Source organism: Tinamus guttatus, unplaced genomic scaffold (genome assembly GCF_059628265.1).
Source record: "Tinamus guttatus ecotype Peru unplaced genomic scaffold, ASM5962826v1 Tinamus_guttatus_pri_ptg000047l, whole genome shotgun sequence".
Classification (NCBI taxonomy): Eukaryota; Metazoa; Chordata; class Aves; order Tinamiformes; family Tinamidae; genus Tinamus; species Tinamus guttatus.
Window position 1 is genome coordinate 1048217 of NW_028288581.1, and position 24043 is coordinate 1072259.

Below are 24043 nucleotides of genomic sequence, written 5' to 3' on the forward strand. Positions count from 1 at the left end.
CCACTTCCTTGCCCGGAGGATGTGAAGAGATGCCTAGTTTTGTTATCTGTATACTCAGTTGGGGAATTCCCCTTAGGCTATGGCGTTCCCTAACTTCATAAATTATTTCTGCACAGCAGCACAAAAGAAGCAGAGACAGGCATAGTATAATGCCTGTGATTAGGATTTTATAGATATTTACATGAAAGGAGGATATTTCAGTCAATATATATATGCCAAAGTAGCAGCATGCTGAAACTCTTAGTTACTTACCCCTCTATCTTCTCGCTTGGGGGATGCCCATTTATTAGAGACTTTTCAGTGAACATTTGGATTCAAAAACTAATCCCTCAGGTGTTTGTGTCTCACTTTTTAGTGACTATAGTGACAAGCAAAGCAGATTGTATACCATGTGGCAAAGGCTTGTGGTCTGGAAGCTGAAAGTTTTGTATTTTTTCTCTGGAATGTGTACACTTTCGATTAGCTGCCTGCTTTCATGACTTCTGCTCATTGTAAAATATATGCAAGATTTGAAGGCTTAAGTACTGTAACTGTGCAAGAGAAAACAGACTTGGATCTGTTAATAACACATACCTTTTTCACTCTCCTAGTACTGACCCGTCCAAGACCACACAGTGATGACTACAGTACAATGAAAAAAATCCCTCCCAGAAAACCAAAACGAAGCCCCAACACAAAACTTAGTGGGTCTTATGAAGAAATACCTGGCCAAAATGGCCAAAAGCCAGGGGATGTGAAGCAAGCAAGTACTGTAGCTAAACCAGTCATCTATGACACTGTGACTGTACAGAGAACAACATCTACTGATGGGCCGCAGCATGGCACATTGAGTCTGTATATGTCACAGGAAGAGGAGGAAAATGAGCCTGTGTATATTGAAATGGTAGGGAATGCAATGAAGAACAGTTCTGCTGAAGCAGAAAGCCCAGAGCAAGGAGAGTCTGTATATGAAGAAATGAAGTATTTTCTGCCAGAAGAAGGGAGCAATGGTAATGGAATAATTCCAGTAGTGACTGGATCTCCCCCACTGTTCTTTGAAAGCAAAAAAAGGGTCAATATCGAAGAGCTGGATGGAAACAGTCAAGCAGCTTTCAACTATAAAGACTCATGTGACATTCCAGCCCCTTTCCCTAACCTGCTCCCTCATAGACCACCACTTCTTGTATTTCCTCCAACCCCTGTTACGTGTTCACCTGCTTCTGATGAATCACCTCTAACACCGTTAGAAGTCAAAAAGCTTCCTGTCTTAGAAACCAACTTAAAATACCCTGTTCAGTCAGAAGGCTCAAGTCCATTATCACCACAGTACTCGAAAAACCAGAAAGGGGAGAATGAAAGACCAGCGTCTCCTGGCTTGGTTGTGTTCAACGTTTCCAGCAAAGTGACTCCTCCTTCAACACCCCCTCCTCCTCTCCCACCACCTCCTCCTCCTGTGCCACCTCATATTTCCTATCGGGCTTCCACACATTTTGCATTTCCTCCAGAGACTTGTGCCAGTTTTCTGATTAATACAGGAAAAACAGGAACAAACTCAGATCTGTCAAAAGTACCTCAGAGACCAAATCCTGCTCAACCTGGATGCTCATCTTCTCCATTCCCTAAACTGCCGTACTCCCCAAAGTTGGCAAGAGCAGATCACAGGAAATCAAACTCTAATTTGTCGTCTTCATTTCCATATAGTCCTACAAACTCAAGGTCATTGACCAGTCCCCTTGATGAGTTAACTAGCTTGTTCAACTCAGGACGGAGTGTGCTACGAAAATCTGCAGCAGGAAGAAAGATCAGGGAGCCAGAAGGTAAGACTGATCTGTATGCTTCTGTATCGTCTGTTCCTTCTGCACCAGTCTTACATTACAAACTGATAGAGTTAGTAAAAGTACCCCCAAAAAGGTGCTTTTTGTTTGTTTTTTTAAGATCCCTTGTGGTCATAAGGAAAAAAACGAGGAAAATTCATTGTGTATGAAAAGCATAACCCTTCAGGTATTCACTGTGGTATCACCATTTCTGTCATTTGAATGACACACGTATTTAAATGGAATTTTTTCACATACGAGCATGTATGTCAGATGATGTGAAAACTATGGTATCAGCCCATAGCAATGCCTTGAATGAAATATATAATAGTATTTCATTTTACTAGCTTCCTGGAAGATAACATATTTTAAGATCACATTATTTAATTTCCATGAAAGTGTGAATTTGATAATACTGCCATATTTCTTCTCCTAATTAAACCTGAGACAAATATGCTGCCACAAGCTCTATTTCCCTGTGCTGTCCTTTTATTCTAACTCTTCCTATTGCTCACATATACTAATGTACATACCAACATATTTAGTTGGCTTTCAGCTGTCTGTAGAACATCTTTTGTACCTGGTGCAAGAAAACGACAATAAAAAAACAAAACAAAGCTTTCCATTTTGCTAACAGTTTTTGAAAACACACTCCTCAGATCATATTAGCTACTTTTTTGCCTTGTGCAGATAATGGAGGATATGATGATATTACTATAAGATATATAGATCCTGTGAGTTACAAAAATTCATCCTGATATATAAAGATTTTAGATGCTCTGTAAGGATGAGATGATTTTAACCTAAGTTTGTCCATTTAAAGCTAAATATCTAGTCATCAAACTAGACTATAAACTAGGCATTCATTCTGAAAGCTGGAATCCTCCCACATTTATCTCTCCGCTGGAGATAAGGAACATCTAAATAGTTAGCATAGTAGAATTTAAAGTTCTCAAAATGTTGTGAATTTAAAGTTCAGTGTGACAGACACTCCAGACTATTTTCTCTGCCTCTTCACTTCTACCTGTCCTTATTGCTGTGTGTAGCATGTTCCAAATGGGAGATATGAAGCCCCATTTTTGAAGTACAATGCCAAAGAGAATGAGATAGATTGTCTTTTTTGTCACTATCTATTTCCTTATATATGTCCTACTCATTGATTTCAGTAACATATTCTGATTTGCGTAGATATAATAGAGGAGAATCGGGGGCTGGAGCTTATTCTGGATATGAATGTATCTGTATGTGTGCTGGCCTGTCACTCTCTGGCTAGGAACCTTGGCAGCCATTGACCTCTTTCAATCAAATATGACAAGGAGGCAATGATCTCAAACATAGGGAAAAAAAAAAGGTTTGTACCAGTCGTCAGAGAAAACACTGCAAATAGAGCCCTTGTGGATGTTCCAGACCTTGAAAAATCATTCGTTGGAACCTGTATTTCTTTCACTGCTGAATTCATTCCCTTGTGAGTTGCAAATCCGAAGTTCATCAATTTTCAGTCTCAAAAGAAAGCCTTGTTTGTTATTTAAATATATGAATGCATGAGAATGTAAAGGAGATGTTACAGTGGGTTTGTTTGCTTTGGCAAAATTAACAGATAACAATAAAAGTCAGTGAATATGGTCAAGGTATTTTTATGTTGGGGGTCTTGTTATATTATATCAATAAGACATTCTATTCACTGAGAAGTAACTCAAAGATTTTAAAGAAGTGAACTGTTTCCATGCAGCTATTCAAAGTTCACTGTATATACCTTCTGAGTAAGTATGATAAGCCCACTCCAGCCAGACCAGCAGATTTACTTTTATCATATACTACAAATGTTGCTTTGGGTTTGAGAATTTCTATAAACTCAATTTTCAACTAAACATGACCAGGGATAGAATTCAACCTCTGTCTCTTGTGGGTTGGAGCTAGTACATTAACAGATCCTACCATCTAAAAACTCTGAATTTACTTTTCACATGGAAAATATTTTACTTCTAAATATTTCATCAAAGCAACACTAAATATGAAAGATCAAAGTTCAAGAAGGATATACAAAAAAAAAAAAAAGGAATTAATATTTTATGAGCCAGGGAGCTACTGTATAGCTAAGTGCTGTTACATATGAATAGCTCAATGATGAGTAGATGGACTGGAAGGAACAAAGAAATAAAATTGAATGTGTGAAGAGTTTTTACAGTTCACCATGTTGTGTGGTGCTTGTTTTCAGTCCATTCTGGAAGCAGCTGGAATAAATGTTAGCTTTTATTTAACATTTAATGCAGTGTAATAAAATGGCAAGTAATAGCAGCACCATGGCACCATGTTATGTAAAGCTAGAAGTTTTCCTGGTCTTATCTTGTGAGCAGCCTTCTATAATATTGAGTGATTTTGCTTATTAACATAAGTCATAACATACCAACAACCTGAACTCAAAATAGGAAATGGAACTGTGGATCGTTTTGAGGTCAAGGAAAACTTTCTATGGAAATCAATAAGTTTCTATACCAGTTCATCAACCTTGGAGATAAAAGCATCTTTGCCAATAAAAGTGCAATACGGGCAGACCTCCAGCATGCCTCCTTCTTACCTGGAGGAGTAATTTCAAGGCCTGAGAACAATGATATCCTTGTGCCTCCTGACACGTCTGTGGGAAAAGATCATCTAGAATGGCATTAAAATGGATTCGTGGTTTTGTGATGGACTGCTGGCTTATTGTGAACTGAATCAAGATCACCTTTCTTTCCCACAGGCAACAAAACAATAATTAAATGGCAAAAACTTTCATTACTTGCCAGCTTACCTTGGACATATCTGACTTTTTTTTTTTTTAATCCAGTAGTATGCAATAGTAGCATCGAGATGTTCGAGCAGTGATAGAATCACAAAGTTTGCAATTTCTTGCAAAATATTGTACGTCAAAAAAGAAATTGTCTGCAATTACGTTTACATGTTTCATGTTTAGTATTTGTGGAGCAGGGACAGAATTTTGTTCCTCTAAGCCTGGATGAGTACTCAAACTGCTAGGTTATAGTGCTATTTCTCTTGATTTGATACAGTTAATAAGCCATTCCATGCAAAATTGAATAGTTTCAACTTCAGAACAAAAGATTGAGTAATTCCCGCTCCATCATCCGTGCTACATCCACTCACATTGGCAGAGTCACTATTCATATGGCTAAGGGATAAATATGTATACAAGGCACACACACCCACACACATATATATATATATACAAATACATATATACATATTCACAAGGGTACTGAGCAAATTAAATATGTTTTTTTTCTTAACCTAAGAGAATTTGCTCACAATCATACTATAAAGATAAAGCCTTCTGTGCTTCATTTTGTTTAGAAAAAGCTTGCATAGATAATTCGCGAGCCTCTGAGTCTGAGTGTAAGAAGGTGTGCAAACTTGCCACAAAGATTTAAGTGCCCAAGTCCTAAGAAATAAAATTAGGAAGACCTTTCCTTTATCTAACTCTTCAGTGTATGGGACTGAAAGTTTCCTCAGATGTCATTAAAATTTCAATATAAGGAGGCCTGTATGGGCAGGTCAATACATGCTTCAGCGATCCACTCCTTTCCAAACCTTTCCAAAGGTTAGCCACCTACATAGTAGTAATGTCAAAGGTGTACAAACAGCAAACTAATAACAATATATCAATACTATTAATGAGATGTTTACCTGATATCTTTGGCATACATTAATTCTCTGAGTGCCTCCTGTATCTGCTTTCTAAGAGAAATATTTTCAAGATAGGCAACTTTACAAATCAGTGAGTTATTCCATCAACTCCAATTTAAGCACTAGAAGTCAGAGGAAAAGAGTTGCAACTGACAGATACAGATATTTAGTTGTACCTAGTTATGACATAATCATGCCAAATGCAATTGGCTCAGATTTGGAAAATTACAGGATTTATTGTATATGAATGTGGAATACTATCCTAACAAAGGCAAGGATGTGGGTAAATAAATTCCCTTGATCAACAGATTAAACTACTGTTTTGCAACTAACTTCTCAGTAGTGGATTGCAAATTAAATTATCACTGGGATTTCTGAGATGAAATCCTAGGTCCTTATCCTCTAAGCCACTCAGTTTTTCCTCTTAAGCAACTTAATAAAGATAATATTCATATCTGCATCTTAGAATTCCTACGTTATATTGATGCAATATAATAGTTTTACTTTCTTTGTGGCAAACTTTAACAACTTACAAAACATAAGTAATTTTAAAATCTGCATTGTCACTTTTCATTTTCTTTTGCCTGAAAAAGCTAGAGAAATGATTACATGAGGCATTGCACTTCTGTAACATCTTTAAGGTAAGATTCTCAAAGCATTAAAACTTTAATGAATTAGGCTTCACAACACTTCTCTGAGAGGGATTAAAACCTGTTTATATAATTGCCTTAATTGACAGGGAATAAGGATGACTTTCTATGACTAATTTTCAGATTAGATATCTAAGCATAGAAAAGTCATCACTCTGATTCACCATAGGTTACTTACAGCCCTCGATCTGAATCTCGGTTTTTTTTACATTCGCCAAAAGAATTGGGAAAAATGCCAATAAGAGCTTAATGCTGCAATGAGTCATAAACAAGCCCCTTGCTTGGCTAGCTGTAGATGCCCTATGTAGAAAAGAGCAAAGAGAAGATCAAACTGCTGACAGTGCAATTGCAATACAGGCCAGAGAGTCCTGTGCAGGTAATTTTTTTTTTTTATCCTGGAGAAATAACTGTGATTTTCATTACTACAGCAGGAAAATGGGATAAAAGAGACTAGTGAAATGCTTCTTACACTTCATTCCTGTTCACTTAATATTATGAACTTTTTACCATCTTAAAAATAGTCTCCTTAACCTGTAGTCTCTCCATCTATATATTTGCCTTTTTCTGCATAATTTGTTATAGAAAAGATTTATTGTTTAAAGTTAAACACATTACACCAAGCATAATTCTCCATTTCTTTTACAGAATTTCTGAAAAGCAGTATTTTTTTCTGCTGAGGAGATAATTTTGGATTTCTATCCAAAAAAAAAAAAATCACTGTAGCTTTCCGTGAGGTGGAGGCCAATTTCACTGTTTTGTTCTTACAGCCTAAAATCATATAAGGTGTTATTTGCTTTGGTTTTCTTTTGTGACATGATAAGCTTTGTGTATGAATACTAAAGACATCTTTTTTTACCTGGAGGTTATTAGAAAAACACAAATCAAAATTAATTTATATTTCAGGTGAAAAATGAATTCATATTGTCCTAAACCTTTATATATTTATATTACAATTTAAGTATTTTTAGTTAAAACAGCCCCCGCCACACATCCAAAAGAGTAGAGTATGCAGGAGGCTGTGAAATCCCAGGGTCACAAAGGAAATACTTTTGACCTGGTCTTATGCTCTATCTACAGTTGTCAGAAAAGGATCCTGGAGATCTTTGGTTTGACCCAGCGCAGGTGTTCTCATGTTCATACCCAACACAGATTTTTGTTGTTGTTCTCTTTTGCATAGTCCATTTCTGAGATTTTCAGGCATTCCTTTTCTAAGCTAATTTCCTTTTTGGTTAGACCCTCTTGGATTTGAATTATTTTATGTCTCTTCATCCTGCATGCAACAGGAGCACAATAGATGCATTGTAGTGGTTCAGCTAAGTCAGAATTCAAGCCCAAAGGTTTTTAGTAACATCCCACTTGCAATGATGACTTTAGGCCTTCAGGTAGAGATTTAGAGGGGTTGTTTGTTTGTTTGTTTGTTTTATTGAAAATAGTAACAAGGAGAAGATTTGACTTTTTTGACATAAGTGTCAAAAGTGGCCACTTGCACAGTGGTCGGTGTGTCGTATAGAGGCACGTCCGCAAAGCAGCCAAAGATCATAGAATGCTTAAGGTTGGAAGGGACCTCTAGAGATCATCTAGTCCAACCCCCCTGCACACACAGGGTCACCTAGAGCATGTAAGATGTGCTTGTGTCTGCTATAAACAGAGATGTTTCTGAACCTGCCAGCTCAGGTGTCCAAGGGCAGCCCCTCAGTGGTTACCGCAAGTTCTTGGTGGAACTTGTGCAAATCATCATATGAGATTATAAAGATCTATATGATCTATATGTGTCTATCAGGATGGAGAAGCAAGAGAAAACAGGACAGAGATTGGGAAACGGATGCGGTCAGAAACGCAGGGGTGCCCCAACCCTCATGCTATCTCATCACAGCTGCACTGTATCAGTAGGATCCATAGGAGATTTGGGGCATCCACCTTCTGCCTTGATGCACCACTGAATGAGATAATAAATGAGGCTTCAGGTTCAGGACTGTTCTGGCGAGAGTTTTTGTTTTGTTTTAAAATTACTATCCTCTGTGTAGGGCAGCTTTTTAAAGGAAAAACATATTAAATAGATTTTATCCCTGAAGTTCAATGCTAAATTATTTTAGCACTGTTCTTCTAGTTTATTGTAAGGACTGGTTCCAGTATGATGCTGATGTATTAGTAGTATGTAGTGACAGTTTTTAGCTACATTTATGTGCAGTACAGATGGTTACCACACTGCCTCTGTGAAAGCCATATGATCTTGCTTGGAGGTATATGGACATGCCATTTACCATCACTCTATCCCTTCAAAAGAATATAAAGACAAACTAAATAAACATCTGTAAATTCAGTTGCTATTTGGGAGACTGATTTTCAAAACTGGGAACATTGTCTGAGGTGTTTTCCAGAATACCTGTCCCTGGTTGACAGGGTGAATTGCAGTACAGGTCACCAAACCATATTCCCTAGATTATCCCTAGAATTCACATAAACAATCCTTCTGCCCAATCCAGCCACATTGTACTAAGACTTCTGTGGTGAAGTCAGTGCCAGAGCTGGTATGACAGAGATCCTGAAAAATCTCTGTAGAACTATTCTGTGGCGAAACCTGATGTGATGCTGTTGGCAGTAGCAAATCCCTGTCTGTCTGTTTGTTTGTTTGCTTTCAGTTTGTTTATTTTCACAGTATTTGCAACTGTGTTTGAGGAGGAGGAGGGCTGAGACAGTGTCTCATCATATAATTCCTTCCAACAGCAGCTGAAGCCCAGAAGTAATGGCTGTTCTGTTACTGAGATACCACACACAAAAGTAAACAAACTTAAATGCCTGTCTTCAAAAAGAACTGTTTTATCCACATTTGTGAGAAGAAAACAGTTTAAAAAAGGGAAGCTGTGTTTCTCAACAAATTGCCTCCTCCTTTTCCAGCACACCAGCAGTTTATTAACCACACAAACACAAGAAATAGCCTCTTTGGTCAGCCATTTAAACATATCTAACAGTAAACAGAACTATTACAGAGCAAAATCAGCTGCTTTTTCCATATTAGACGTGAAAAGCTGGGGGAATGGAGGGAGAATGATGCTTCTTCTAAGGGAAGAACGTGTCTTAAGCAGTGCTGTGTTCCTTCTTACTTCTGTGGCTTATTTAACCTAACCTATTTATTTGGCCTCAGAAAGCTCTGCAGAGATCAGGTCATAGACCAGGTAGGTTGAAGAAAAGCCCCATTTTCTGAAACATGTATGCTTGTCAGACTCTGTTGTACCTGCTGCCTTAGTAAAGTGTTCCAAGAGTGAGTGTAAATGCTGTTAAGCAGAAGAGATTCTTCTCTTCTTTATTCTTCATCATTTGCAACATTTAAGAGGGTTGTCTTCTCCACTTCAGCAGCAGTCTTCTCAAGTTGGGAGCTGCTCTGTTTCAAACAATCCAAGGTCCTCCAGGCAGTGAGAAACAGTGAGAAAGTCTATCTCCCACACCAAGTTTGAAAGTTTGCATGGCTTTGAGACATTCCTAACATGGAACAGGAGTGGACCAACACAAGTCCATCAGAGGTGAAGCAGAAGAAACCTTCCTTAACATTTTCAGCTCCAGGTGTATACTGTAACGTCATTTACTAAGGAGGAATTGAGCTGATGGTTCCTAAGGGCTGGACCAGACCTTGGAGTTAAAGCACTTGCTCGAGCAACCTTCTTTTTACCAGCCTTCCCTTCTGAACTCTTATCGATCACTATCACCTTAACATTCTTTAGAGATATATTATAATCTTCAGAGGAGCTCTTTACCTCCAACAGAATTGGTTTTGTCAGTTTAAATTCCTCATGGCTTTCCTCACCTCTCTCTGCTTCCTGGTGTTCATGCACCATTTCCACAGTTGCGCCTTCCCAGAGCAAAGCAGATCGCTCTCTGTTCCCCTTGTGCCGTATTTATTTGCTCCATTTAAGAACGTAGTTTCGGGAGTAGCTTGTAACACAGTCTGATAGCTCTGAGAGAGAGGGTACTGGAAGCAATGATACAAATTTGTTGTTGCTTATCCTCGGAGCATCACTGGGGGGAAAAAAGTCTTGGAGAATGGCTGCTCTGCAGGCGGGCTTTGTGAGGTGAAATAAATCAATGAATAATTCTTGCCTCGTGCAGCAGTGGCAGCCAGCAGCACCGCGATGAGGGCGAGACACACAGTGCACACTAATGGGCTGGGGGAATCCTGTCTTGACGGTCTTCATCCTGCTCCATTTCTTTCAGCAAATAAGATGCATCTGTTTGCCTCCAGCTCTCGGCAGACAAAGTAAACAGTCATGCTACAGCAGGTCACAGTGTGACTGCGTGTGGGTAAACTGAACTAATCTGAAGCAATACGCATTCATCCAGCAAAAGGACACCTCAGGCAACATGTGCCGAGGGTAGCTAGCAAGCCACACTGACAAGGAATTTCTGAGTACCAGGTCAGGGCAAAACAGGAAATGCCAAGTGAAATTATCAAGGTGCAACAAGACCAAGCAGTAAACACTGGGACCAAAATAAAATGACCTGTTCTTATTTAACCTTCCTCTTCCTTTCCCCCATCAGAAAATATCTGCCTAATTTGTGCAGTCATCATCATTTTTTTTTTTTTTTTCTCGGTACGTGTGTCCAGCTACCACGGTAAACGTAACAAACATTCAGGGTTGGCCACTAGGGTTCTGCATTTTCCTGACTCTCCCAGAGCGCATATCCCTGCTGTCCGTGAGGTCTTTTATTCCATATGCCGGCTAAGAGGATTCATCACTTCTCTAATATTCGTGTATATTGTGACAAGCTGCTTGATTTGAAATTTTTGTTTTGCTGGACACAAGTCATAGGTTTCAAGAAAGTCAAGCTATTCAGTTCTTAGATGCCTTGCTAGCCAAGCTGCAAAACACTTCTTCTCTAGTAGCACATTAATTTCTCTACTGGAATTGAAGTGTTTTCTAGAATTCACAGTTACTTGTACAATTCATAAAGTGTAACTAGCTCTGGTCCATGATAGCAATAGATGAAAGTCATGTATTGATTGTGTTTTACAGAAAGTCTTATTTTTCTCCCATGCCTTTTTTTTTTTTCATAACTCTGTTATATGTTTTTGTAGCATTGGCTCCTTTGTGGCAAAGCTTTTAAGCTTTTTGTACAGCGTTTGTGGTTTCTGGTTTCTGGAGTTGATGTTTTGCGGAGTAGGAGAGATTGTTTCCTAGTTTAGTACCTGCCTAGCTTCTGGCACTGAAATTCCTCAGCTGGGAATATACTCAGCTTAAGTTCTCTGTTTAATTAATGAAAAGGAACATGTGCCTTGAGAGAGTGGTCCAGACAGAAGGCAATCACGAGGGGTATATTACTTTTCATTAACGCTAGAGGAAAGCTAGGGTGACTTGCTCTCTCGCATGTTATGTAATACCAGTCAGGATGAAACTCTTCATGTGGCAGCTTTAGCATAGACTGAATAGCAATTCAGTGCCCTATTAGTCCCATCCAGTCTGAGCATCCTTCTCTTTATTTATTTGTTTTATTTATTTATTCATTTATTTCCTGAGATGGACTTAATATTGGTCACTTTCTCCTTTGATGCAGATTTTCTTTTCTTTTCTAACAGTGGCAGCTAATGCTGCCAAGGCGAAGGGCTATGTCTCTATTAGTCAATGAGGCAGTGCCAGGGAATGTCCTGGGTATTCCAGCTCAATCATCTGAGCAGTTAAAGCTTAGAGCAGACTCTGGCATGGTTTTGAGCAAGACAGACTAGCTGCTCAGACAGATCCTGGGCAAGGCTCAGGAAATGGCCAGGGACAGTTCCCAGGAGACAATTTGGATACAGCCATGGAGAGAAAGGAGGTTTAATAGCACAGCCCTGGGTCTCTCTAATCATCTGCCTCAGAGCCAGGGAATAGTTTTAATCACATTTAAATGACTAGCAAACACAAAGCAAGAGGCGCACTAGGTTTGCCCTGTATTATGCATCCCTTAGTGCACTGGCATTGCTGTACAAAGCATCTAAGGTAAGCATGAATCTGATCCAAAACCTACTGAATGCGATGGAGGCCTTCTGTCACTATTAACGGGTTTTTACTCAGACTTTAAATGAGTGCTAAATGCTACAAGGAGAAGTATTTGTAAAAGGAACATATGGGGAAACATGTAAGTTATGGATATGCCTGCTTTTAAAGAGAGGAGAGTAAAAAAAAGGCATCGACAGTGAAGAAAAATACAATCCAACCAAGTCAGTTACGATTGAATTTTTAATAACATTCTGATTTTTCATGTCTTGCTACATGAAGAGTCTATGGAGAGTCCACCTAAATACTAGTATCAATCAGTCCACAACTGATCAATTTATACTTATACTTTGCTTTTGACTTTATTAAATAAGCTAAATATATAATTCTTTTTAAAAAATAATAAATGTTTTCTCAAAATGTTTCAGTACTGCAGTTTAATCTGTCATCTGGATGGTTCTAATATTAGTTCATTTTGTAATGTGATGAGAATAACATTAATTCAACCTAAATCCTATTTGAAAAAATAACTTTAGTGTTTGGAATGATGTTTCTACATTTTATGTTTGAAAGACAAAGAAAAAAAAACTTCATAATAGGATGTTTGGGACTTTCAGCTCAATTAGATGAAGTCAGTTTGCTCTTTTGAGAAAGAAGTGAGATCATTTAGACTTTAAATGTGTTTAAATTTTAAGAGAGAGATGATTATTCAAAGTATAAAGCAGAAAATAATAATTAAAAAATGGATTTATTAAATCAATTCTGTGATTGCTGTACTCTGATTCTTCTTTCCAAAATAAGCAAAACCTCAGCACACTCTGTGTCTTACGACTTTGTCATCAGTTCTAAACACAGTCTTTTCCAGGAACTTTGCGAATAGTGTACCAATGGGGATTTCATAAGCTGCCTCTATTGTATGACTATTCCTTTATAATTTACAAGTACTGTTAACGTAATTAATTATGGGTTTAATTATGGGAACACAGAGCTTGCTTGCATGAAACAGTTTCTACACTTTGCTTTGTCATATTCTGGATGGAAGTGCTATACATATATACATGAGATTGCTTCCAGCTATTGACTATGCTACAACTGAGGGGCAAGTTAGAATCCTCTTTTTATAATCTGTATCCTCACTAGCTACAAATAGAGTGAAATATGGCAGAATAAGAGATATGTTTTTTGGTAACGTCAGTTTACCAAATAACATCCCAAGCAATGTTCACTGTTGCACATAGTCAGTAGGTGTTCGCTTGAAGCTTGTCTTTCTTTTATAATCATGAACTCCCACCATGCTTTTGCAGCTGAAACCTCTCTGTAGCAAGTCTCTCACAAGTAGGCATGGATAACTCTACAAATAACTTTTATTATGAGTTGGCAACTGTGAAGACATTGCTACTAAAATAAAATGGAAACTTCTGGGAGATAATCCATCTGGCTAAAACAGAAGAATGCAGGTCTGAACAAAGAGCTAATATTCAGCAGATTGGTGAATATATGGCAACTATTGGAACCATAGCTTTTTTCTTTTCCTCTCCCCTTAACCATTTGTGACTGTTTCAGAAAGTAGATAAGGAATGGTACCTATTTTTATCTGCACAGATTCCAGGCAGCAGGGGGGATTTGGAAATATAGAGAGAAATTCAAACTCTTCTATCAGATGGTCAAAAAGACATGAGGCTGAAATACATTTCAGAGCAGTATTTGATGGGTATTTTCCCATAAGCCCTTAAAGTTACCAGACTGCTTCCATGTATCTTTTAGAATATCCCACAGTGTTCATATCTAAGATGAATGCTGTGCAGTGCAGCATTATGTGAGATGCATTTGCTGTGCTCAGAGATTTTGGGCGGTAGTGGGTAGGGAGGACAGAGAGGTCTGAAGGTGAAGGCAGGGCATTTTAATATGTTAGAGCCTATTGGGAAAAAAAAATCACTTGTACCACTGTAGGTTGAGGAGAGCCTGGCTGGGGTGCAACTTTGCAGGAAAGGCCCTGGAGGCAGCGAGCTGGGCATGAGCTGGCAGCGTGCCCTGGCAGCAGAGGCAGCCGGTGGCATCCAGGGCAGTGTTAATGGAAGCACAGCCTGAAGGAGCAGGGCTTGTTCAGCCTGGGGCATGGACAGCTTTGAAGGACCCCACAGTCACTTTCCTGCACCTCTGAGGAAGGCAGCGAGAGGATAGTGCCAGGCATTCACAACGATAACATGACAGGAAGACAAGATACAGGGGTCTTGAATGCAAATGGGAGGTTCAGGCTGTGTATTGAAACTTTCTCACCAGTAGGATAGTCAAGCAATGGGCCATAGAGCGCAGAAGAGAGGTGCAGGCACCATCCCTAGAGATTCTCAAGACCCAACTGGGCAAAGCCCTGAGCAGCATGGTCTGATCTCACAGCTGACGTTGGTCAGAGTAGAGGATTGGATTTAGAGACATCCCAAAGTCCTTTCCAACTTGGATTACCCTACAACCCTACATAAAGTTGACAGGATGGATCCAGTTAGATCTGGTTAGGCCTGATTAAAACATCCTCTTGTTATGCTATTAATAGAAAAAAATATTCATAGGAAGCACATCCACTTTACACAAAGTCCAAAATAAATAAACAGTAGTTGTTGTCTAGAAATACACTCTGTCTTCTTCAGAGTTCTTTTATAAGTTACCCAACATACGGAGTTATGTTTTTTTTTAAAAAAAAGCTCACAACAGCTCCAAAGAGGATCTGAAAATGTCTACATACAGAAAAGTATTAAACATACCTTTATATAATGCAGATTATTTTGAAGTACAATCAAGACTTATTTTCCACCATGTGGATTATGTTGAGGGAATAAGACACTGTAAACTCCTTAGGAAACTCTTTTCTCTTTAGGAAATAAAGGCACGCTGTGCTTACAATGACTGAATAGAGCAAATGGGATAACAAATCTGTATCTAAACAGCTTTCCTAAAGGATATACCACCTATCAGTCCAGTATCTGTTTTTGCCATCTTATGATGATGTTTTAGCTGGATTTAACTGTCCACAATGCGTTGTAGTATTGCAGAGTACACATATAAAGGAAAAAAAAAGAAAAAGTAATCTTTTTCCCTTCTTGATTGACAAAAAAAAAGTCAATGTACCTATGAAACAAAAGACATTTGCAAAGTAGGGATGCAAGAAAATGTCTTTCTGCTTACATGTTCTTAGATGAATTGCAGATGTCAGACAAATCAATAAATCTTTTGGATATCAAGAAAAATAAGGATCCCAATCACTTCCTCCGAGACTCTTGATGTTAGAGGTGGCACAGTAATTATGTAGGTGGATTATGATCTATAGGCAAGTGCACTGACTATTAACATCTGAAAGTGACATTTCCTTTTCAGACAAATTTAATATGAGCTGCAAAGATACATTTTGCAGTCAACTTGCTTGTACGAAAGCTAAATCAGGCACGCTCTTATAATTGTACTGTGCGCATTTTGCATCTCAGACTCTGGGTTCTAACTCCCTTTCCAAATCAGTTACTGTGGATAGAGCTGGCCTATTTTTTTTCAGTGCATAGCACATTTGCCTAAATATGCAGTTTATGAAATAGTACAATTGAAACACTCCAGTTGAATCTGGCATAAAATAATGATCAGGGAATGAGGGCAAGGGAGGGAGAGAAAAACACTGAAATGCTATATATTCTGACAGCTTGGAAATGAACTTTTTGACTTTTCAAGACAGCTGTGTAGTTGAAGAATGAAATATTAAATAATATTTCAAGTCAACCAAAATTTCCATTTCCGTAGTTTGTTCTAAAAAAATTTCATTCTTTGTGATCCATTTTTCAGTTAGGCATGGAACTAATAAATCAATCACCCATTCAACATTCAGTCTGAAACCTGCAGGTAGAGTATAAAGATGTTTTCTGGTAAGGAAAAAGATGTTTTTCACAGAACTACAGAGTGGCTGATGTTGGGGGAACCTCTGGAGGTCATCTAGTGAATCTCCCCCACTCAAACAAGGTCATTTAGCACAAGTTGCAGAGGATCGTGTCCAGATAGCTTTTGAATATCTCCATGGATGGAGACTGCACAGCCTCTATGGACAGCGCTCAGTCACCCTTGCAGCAGTGTTTTTCTTCATATTCAGATGGAACTTCCTGTTTTTCATTTTGTACCCATTTTCTCTCTCCTATCACTGGGAACTAGTGAAGAGTCTGGGCCCATCCTCTTTATACCTTCCCTTCAGATACTTTCACTGATTAGATTCGCCACCACCCACTCTCCTTCTGCTTCCCCCTTCTGCCTCAATCTTCTCCAGGCTGAACAGTCTCAGCTCTCAGCCTTTCCTCATATGAGAGATGCTCCAGTCTGTTCGTCATTTTAGTAGCCCTTCACTGGACTTTGCCTTTTACTGGGCAGCCCAGAACTGGACACAGTGCTCCAGATCTGGCCTCATCAGGGCTGAGTAGAGGGAGATGATTATCTGCTTTGACCTGCTGGCCATTTTCCTAATGTGACCCACATATTTGCCTTCTTAGCCACAAGACATTGTTGACTCATTTGCTGTCTCATGGTCAATGGTCATTGCTGACTCATGGTCAACACATGGTCCTTATTCTCCCAGGTCTTCCACAGATCTACTTTCCAGCAATCTGGAAAGTATGGCCTATAGTTCCCTGGGTCCTTCTTCATGCTGTTTTTAAAGACTAGAATGACAATTGCTTTCTTCCAGGCCTCAGGAATCTCCCTTGACCTTCATGGCATTTCAAAGATGATGGAGAGTAGCTTAGCAATGACATCCACCAGCTTCCTCAGCACTCTTGAGTCCATCCCATCCAGGAACCACGGAAACAGATATCAAGTTTGCCTAAGCAATCTCTAACCAAATTTTCCTCCACAAAGGGAAAGTGTCCCATCCTCCAAACTTTCTTTATAGGGTCTGGAATTCCTAAATTCCTAAAGACTAAAGCAGAGAAGGCATTCAATATTTCTTCCTTCTCTGCATCCTTCATCTTCATGGCCCCTAGGCCAGTCAGTAGCAGGCCCACATTTTCCCTAGTATTCCTTTTTTATTTCTGATGTATTTAAAGAAGTTTTTACTGTCATTGACATTCCTTGCTAGATTAAACTCCAAATAGGTCTTGGCCTTCCTAGTCCTGCATGCTTGGATAAAGTCCCTATATTCCTCCCAAGTAGCCTGTCCCTGCTTTTGCCTTTTGTATGAGCAAGGGGATCCTGGCCAAACACAAACAGAGGAAGGAAATCCTTATTCCTCCTTTGGCCAGGATCCCCTTGCTCATCCATGCATGTCTCCTGCCCCCTTTGCTTGACTTCTTACTCTTAGGGATGCACTGATCTTCAGCTTGAAAGAAGGGAAGCTTGAATATTACCCAGTTCTCTTGGACCCCCTTTCTTCTGTGTCCCTATCCTATGAGATTCTTTCAAGAAGGTCCCTGAATATGCAAAATTTTGCTCTTCTGAAATCCAGGCTTGTAATTCTAGTTTTTGTCCTGCTTCCTCCTTGCAGGTTTCTGAACGGCACCTCCTCATTGTCACTGCAGGCAACGTTGCCCCAAACTTTCACATCTCTAACAAGCACACCAGCTCAAGGTCCAGCAACATGCTGCACCTTGTTGGTTCCTCCATCTTCTGTGTCAGAAAGTTATCATCAGTGCTCTTCAGGAACCTGTTAGACTACTTGTACCTTTTGATCTCACTTGTGTCTTGCTGTTATTATGTCAAAGCTTAGAGGGAACTAACAGAAATCAAGGAATAGCTTTTTGAGATCTGTCACAGAATATAAATATTTCCATTTAATGCTGATAAGTGAGAGCCTTTGTACCCAGGTCAGTCATATGCCAGACCTGCAAAAAAACCTGTGAACCTTCATAGCAGGTGGAATGAGTTAGGAAAGCTTAAATGGAGATAATAAGAATTCAGTTCTGCAACACAGGAGTGGAGCATGGAAAGCTTAGGATGTCAGGATTAAATTGCAGCTCCTTCCTACCATCCTCACCACTGCCATGTGACGTCTTTTCACCGTTCTGTATCTTAGCGCGCAAGCCTCTGAACTGCAATAGGAAGCACCACTTGGGCACACCTCATGCACTATTTCTTACTGTACACTGAGCTGACACAGCCAGGCAAGCTCAGAGCCAGCTCAGGGCGCTTTGCTGTGAACTGTATTGCTGCGAGTAGATGTTTTGCCATCAGCAAAGAGAAGAGTTTTTCTTTTTTTGGCAAAAATTTTGTATGCTGAATGCAGCTTGTTAACTCCTACATGATGAGGGCTCTCCTTGATGTCTTGAAGAGATTTAATTAAAAGACTGTGACATGAAAACCCAGATCTATATAGAAAATGACAGTTGATGAGTGGAGAGCCCTTAGGCAGGGTAAATAATGCCCAGAGGGAGGCACTGCTGGGGAGAATCTAGTTGGATATGATTTTCTATCAAAGGCCACTTCAATCCTCCTGGGAGGAGATAAGACAAAAAAATAAACTCATAGTTGTTTTGGCTGTTGCTCACATCACATAGTGCAATGGTAAAAGACAGACTGCAGTAATGACAACAATATGTGAATTCATATAAATAGAATAGATCCTAAAATAGAAGCATTAAAAATATTTTTGTTGCTTTATCTCTTAATATTTGGGGGAAAATAAACACTACGAATGAGATTTTGTAAAAGTCTTTCATAAATTTTAGAAGGCTACATGTCTAACCCTCCAAAAAAAAATCTTACTAAAATCACTGTTTTAGACCTTCCATATTTATCACTGGTCTAGTGACTGTAATGATTAACTATATAAGTAATTTGATTTCTAGATGTTATCTCTGCCTATTTATATTTGAAAAAAACAAGAGTAAATAGGAAACTGACAAGCTTTTTCTCTTTGTATCAGGTGTTGAAACTAATCTTAACCTGAGAAGCAGGGAAGATCCAAATACATCAGATGTTGGATCAGAAGCCCAGGATAAAAATGCAAACAACCATGGAACTCAGTCATCTAATCCACTGTCCAGTTCTGTGACTGCTGAAAATGGAAATTCAGTGTCAAATGGTAAGCAGTTTTAATCCTAAAGCTTTTCTAACATAAAATTTCTGAACCACTTCTTTGAATGAGCAGTTTAATATATGTTGTCTATATCTTCTTCTCTAGAATCTTTTGAGCTGTGAAATATCCATCTTTCTGAAATGGGCTCAGTTTTGTGTTATCGGGTTAGCATCTTGCCTATAAAAGCTGGATGGGAAGGATCTAGAAAGGTCTCCATTGAGAAATTTGTGATTAGTTTACCTCCAAGTCTGTAAGTAGACTGAAGCATTGAGGACTGGGATGTGAGATTCTTGATCCTATAGTCAATACAAATGGGACAGAAAATGGAAACCACGATCTCCTGTTGGTACTAACGCCTTATCAGTCAATGGCAAGTTGTTTATAATTGCACCAAGGTAGTCAAAATGGTGTAAGAATAATGACCGAAAGAATGAAATCCGTCAAGGTCATAAAAGCATAAATCCTCAGGATATAACACTTGTACCATGTAAAGTAACTCAACTTCCTATTTGTTTTGCTGGCATGTGGAGAAGCAGGTGCCTAGATGCTTTAAGCTGGGTACAGTTTCCTTCATACCAGTAACTTATACGGTTTGTATAAGCAGAACAGCTGTATTGCCTTAACTGTTAAGGGGAGAACTGCACATAATGCAGTAGGCAGCTTGAAAGCTACACTATTTTGAACTGAAAAATGAAGCTTTTTTAAAAATCAAAATCAAGACTTTCAAATTTTAAAAATTTAATTAAAAAAAATCCTTTCTTGCCAAGAAAAATTATCCTCCAAATTCTTCCTGCTTTCTCTGTTAGTCAAAGCAGAAAACTCTTCCAGTGTGAGTAGTTATACCAATGTAAAGATACATTCATTCCTGGGTGGAACCGGGAATGTACTGCAACAGCAGAAAAGGCATCTTTGTCCCCCTGTAAGTGTGTCCCCACTTGGAGAAGTAGCAATATAATAATCTGGGGAGGACAGAAGCATACTTTCAGTATGTATAACAGTCATACTCTTATATTAATGTAAAATCTGTGGGTAGACCAAGTATTTGATTCCTTTCTATGTAGGATTTTAATCATATATGCCAGTGCCCTAGTGGGACCTGTGGGGGATCAGCTTCTTATAAGAGCAACCATTTTATTCCCAGATCCCTTAAACTGGGAGTTTAATCACAAGAGTTCTGTTCCTTTCAGCTTTGAAATGAAAGGATACTTTATAATTTGTAATGATTGTAGTTACATTAGTAAGACATTTCAGTTCTTTGCTTGTAAATGGCCAACTAGCAGGTGAGCTGGATTCTTACAACTGTTTTCATGAAATTTTTTATTCGCATATATTTAACCAGCAATAGCCAGGCTTATTCATATTGATCATGCGCAATACCTATATGTGTAAAATAATTCTTTTCAAACTATTTTTAAATGGAAGGTTTAATCATGAAGGTGAAATGTTTTGCAGTTAAATTTTCCAGTTAGACATTTTTTTTCCATTATAGAACACTGATTCATCAAACCCAAATTTTTCATGGAAGGTTGCTAGCTTTGATGCAGCTTTCATAAGGAATAGCTTTAACATTCATTGTGGACTAAGAGCATAAAAGAAAAGTTTATTTAGGTCTGTCAGTTTCCCACTGATAAGGAATTAACACTGTTTGTGACATTTCCAGGGTTAAATCCCCATTTTGCTAATCAGACTGTTGTAGAAATGAAGTGAGCTTTGGTTTCCTATTGCTGCAGAGCAAAATCAGATCCTGGATCCTATTATATTTTGTAATATGGAATTCTGGTTTTCCAGTCAGCCTTTATAATTGAAAGACTGAACAATATGGAAAGTTTTGGAGGACTTTGATTGTATGAGAATTTCAGGATTCAGCCTAAGCATTTTTTTTTCCCTACCATGGAAGATAGTCATTTTCGTTTCTTTGTTATGGAATACCAAACTCCTCTGGCTTTGTGGAAAATAAAATTTAAAATGCGTTATTAAATATTTGATACTGAGTTATGAAACTCCTGACTATAGACTATAGAGCAATCTGATAACCGCTGTTACATACTGGAACTATATAACCTACTTTATACTGTTTGAGCTAAAATCTAAATCCATGCATTACTCATATAAGTTAGTACAGAAGCAGTTTCTTAAATAAGACTAGTCTGTTGTGGTCATGAAGCAAAGTGTCTGCATCATTCTCTGAGGCGTCCAGTATAATACAAGAAATGTAAAGTCATTCCGCTCCTAAGAATAATCATTTTGACCAAGACCTTAATCTTACTTATAAAATAACCTGATCAATTCTTTAGAAAATGATTACTAAACAGCTAAAAAGCTGTCTAGCTCAGTTTCCATACTGCTTTTAGAAGCTTTTAGAGTTTAATTCCTAGCATTGCTGTTAGTTTGGAATTTTAATAAAAGGGTTTTTTTTCATATAATGTAATACTTTTCTAGTTTATCATTAGTATTAGTAGTTACAGCCCTCTACTTGTACTAAAAAATGTGAATTCTTCATCACAAGTTTTCCACACCTACAAGAATTTTTAGTCTAAAAGGAAGAACTTTTTAACTATTTGTTGGAACACAGTTACAACATAGAGTAACACACAGTTGCACACAGACTAATAACCCTTTATATATGTTGCTGTAAAGTAATTGAGGTGTCCTAAGCATTGATTAGTGCTAGAAAGAAATTCTCCGAATATCAGACAGTACTTTACCCACAACAAAGTGTGTTATAGAGGTACCCAATATATGTGAAATTTAGACTAAGTATTGTCCATAGATGAACAGATAGATGAAGCCGAGGTGTCTGTACTAACAGCATTGTGCTGCTTTGTGCTATCTGGGCATTTTGCTCTGAGTTATGCATCCAACCCTGTTGTCACAGGGGAAGCTTCCCTGGTTACTGCTTTTCTCCTCACTTAAAACTTTGTGTACGGAGACAGATATGAATGAAGAACAATATTCCAATATGATAGTACTTTTACCTCAAATTGGATGGGCAGTCAGGGACTCATAGGCGACACATCTGGTTAGTTACGCAGCAGCACAACTGGTCAGTTACAGAATGACTCACAGACTCACACAGACTCACAGAATGGTTGAGGTTGGAAGGGCCCTCTAGAGATCATCTAGTCCAACCCCCCTGCTCAAGCAGGGACACCTAGAGCACGTGGCACAGGGTGGCATCCAGGCAGGTTTGGAAGATCCTATGAAGTCTCTTACAACTAAGGAGAGTTCAAGTGTGCCCAATTTCCTCTTATCTTCTCTCAAAGACATACCCAGGGATAAATGCAACTCAGATTCCTGCATTTCCTTCCCAAACAACCATGTTTCAGTGGCAGTTCCTGGATTTGTTGCCATGATAGCTGGCTATCAGCCTATATTGAGTAGTTTTGATGCCATAGTTTTTGCTGATCAGCTTAATACAATAGCTGTCATGATTCTGCCTGTTTTACCAGGAGTCCTATGCATTATTCAGGTAGGGGAGTTAGTCCCATCCAACTGTAGCTGTCTTCAAGCAGCCATTCTATCTAGGCAGGTCATCTGCAGGCTGCAGTCTGCTGTGGAATCTGTGGAAACTTTCCTCCAGATCTAAGCAAGTCAGACAGCAAGTCACATCAGCCTAGAAGGTCACAGAATGGGAGAGATGTCATATCAGAAATCTGACAGAAAAGGGGCATGCTGCGGTCATGTGGTAAGAAACTACCATGACAAAGGTTACATCCTGCTGAACATGGAGCCTTATGGGAAATCCTCCCTTGTGACATCTGCTTTTTCACGCCATGGCAACTGATGTGTCAAGTGAACTTGATCATCAGCTCCAATCTGTGTGTAAGCAGACTCATGGAGAAGGGTAGAAGCTTTGGGGTAGGATGTATGATCCCTATTGCGAAGACCCAGAGCCTCTATGGTATTGCAGTTGTTTTGCAAATGTGGATATTGGAGGTTAGGGGTGAAGGGGCGCCAGACCTGAGGTAATATAGCATATGGCACTATGGGTTCTGTGAAACCAGATCCACTGCTGGATTTCCAGGGATCTAGATTTCAGTAATTTTAATTATTTAGTTGAAGAGTTAGGATTCTAACAGAGGTATTTGAGAACAAGACAGGCAGAGGTGGAAGGAAGTATTGGAGGGAGGAGATTAAAGTTTGGGTATGAGATCTTCCCTTGAGAAGATGTAGAAAATGCATAGGAGAGTAAATGGGTAAAAGACTGCATATCTGTTTTTCAGATATGCATTGGGTGAGACAAGGTCATACTCTTGACTGTATGAAAAAACTGAGTTCATTTCTTAGGTTCCAAAAGTTTAACTTCCCCCATCCATAGATTATTGAACCATGTACTCAGCTAACGTTTTCCTCACCTCATATAATTTCTGCAATAACTTTACCAAGCAGAATGTTTTTGCCAAATTATACTTGCTTTGGGTAACTTAAGAATACCTGCAAGAAAGGCCAGTCCAGATGATGTAATTGTGCTCCAGTCTGAACCTCTGATTAACATATGTTCTCGTAGTTCTGCCCTGCTAAATTGATGCTTCCAATCTTGTGCCAGATTAAGCAAGGTCTTATTCAGTGCACAGCTGTGGTATCCTAATATTTACTTAGGTGTATGTAAAGGAAAACTTTCGGCAGGTAATCAGCTACTCCATTTATCTTTCCAAACCCCACCATTTCTCTTCTTGCCATGTCTCTGCTGACGTGCCTTTGCTGTACATGGAAACTTTACTTATTTGATAAGGCCTCTTATCAAAGTGCTTTTCACAGAAATACTGTAAACAAAAAATCATTGATAAACTCATGCTTAGATCAAGGCTGCCATGTATTGTATATCCTAAAGTGTATAAATACAGAGTGCAAGTGATTTCATTTCTGAAAGCATGCTGGTGACCTAGGAAAATAATTTCCTTCATTTATGGTGATCTAGCACAATCAAAG

At 38.8% G+C, this 24043-nt stretch overlaps 1 protein-coding gene across 1 annotated transcript in view; it reads left to right on the forward strand.

Moving 5' to 3' along the window:
* The window catches only part of MYO16 (myosin XVI), a 250981-nt gene that overhangs the window by 211633 nt on the left and 15305 nt on the right, over positions 1-24043 (forward strand). Inside the window, exons 31-32 of the mRNA XM_010216802.2 lie at positions 591-1796; positions 18962-19120. Coding sequence (XP_010215104.2) covers positions 591-1796; positions 18962-19120 — 1365 coding nt within the window. The remainder of the gene's footprint in view (positions 1-590; positions 1797-18961; positions 19121-24043) is intronic.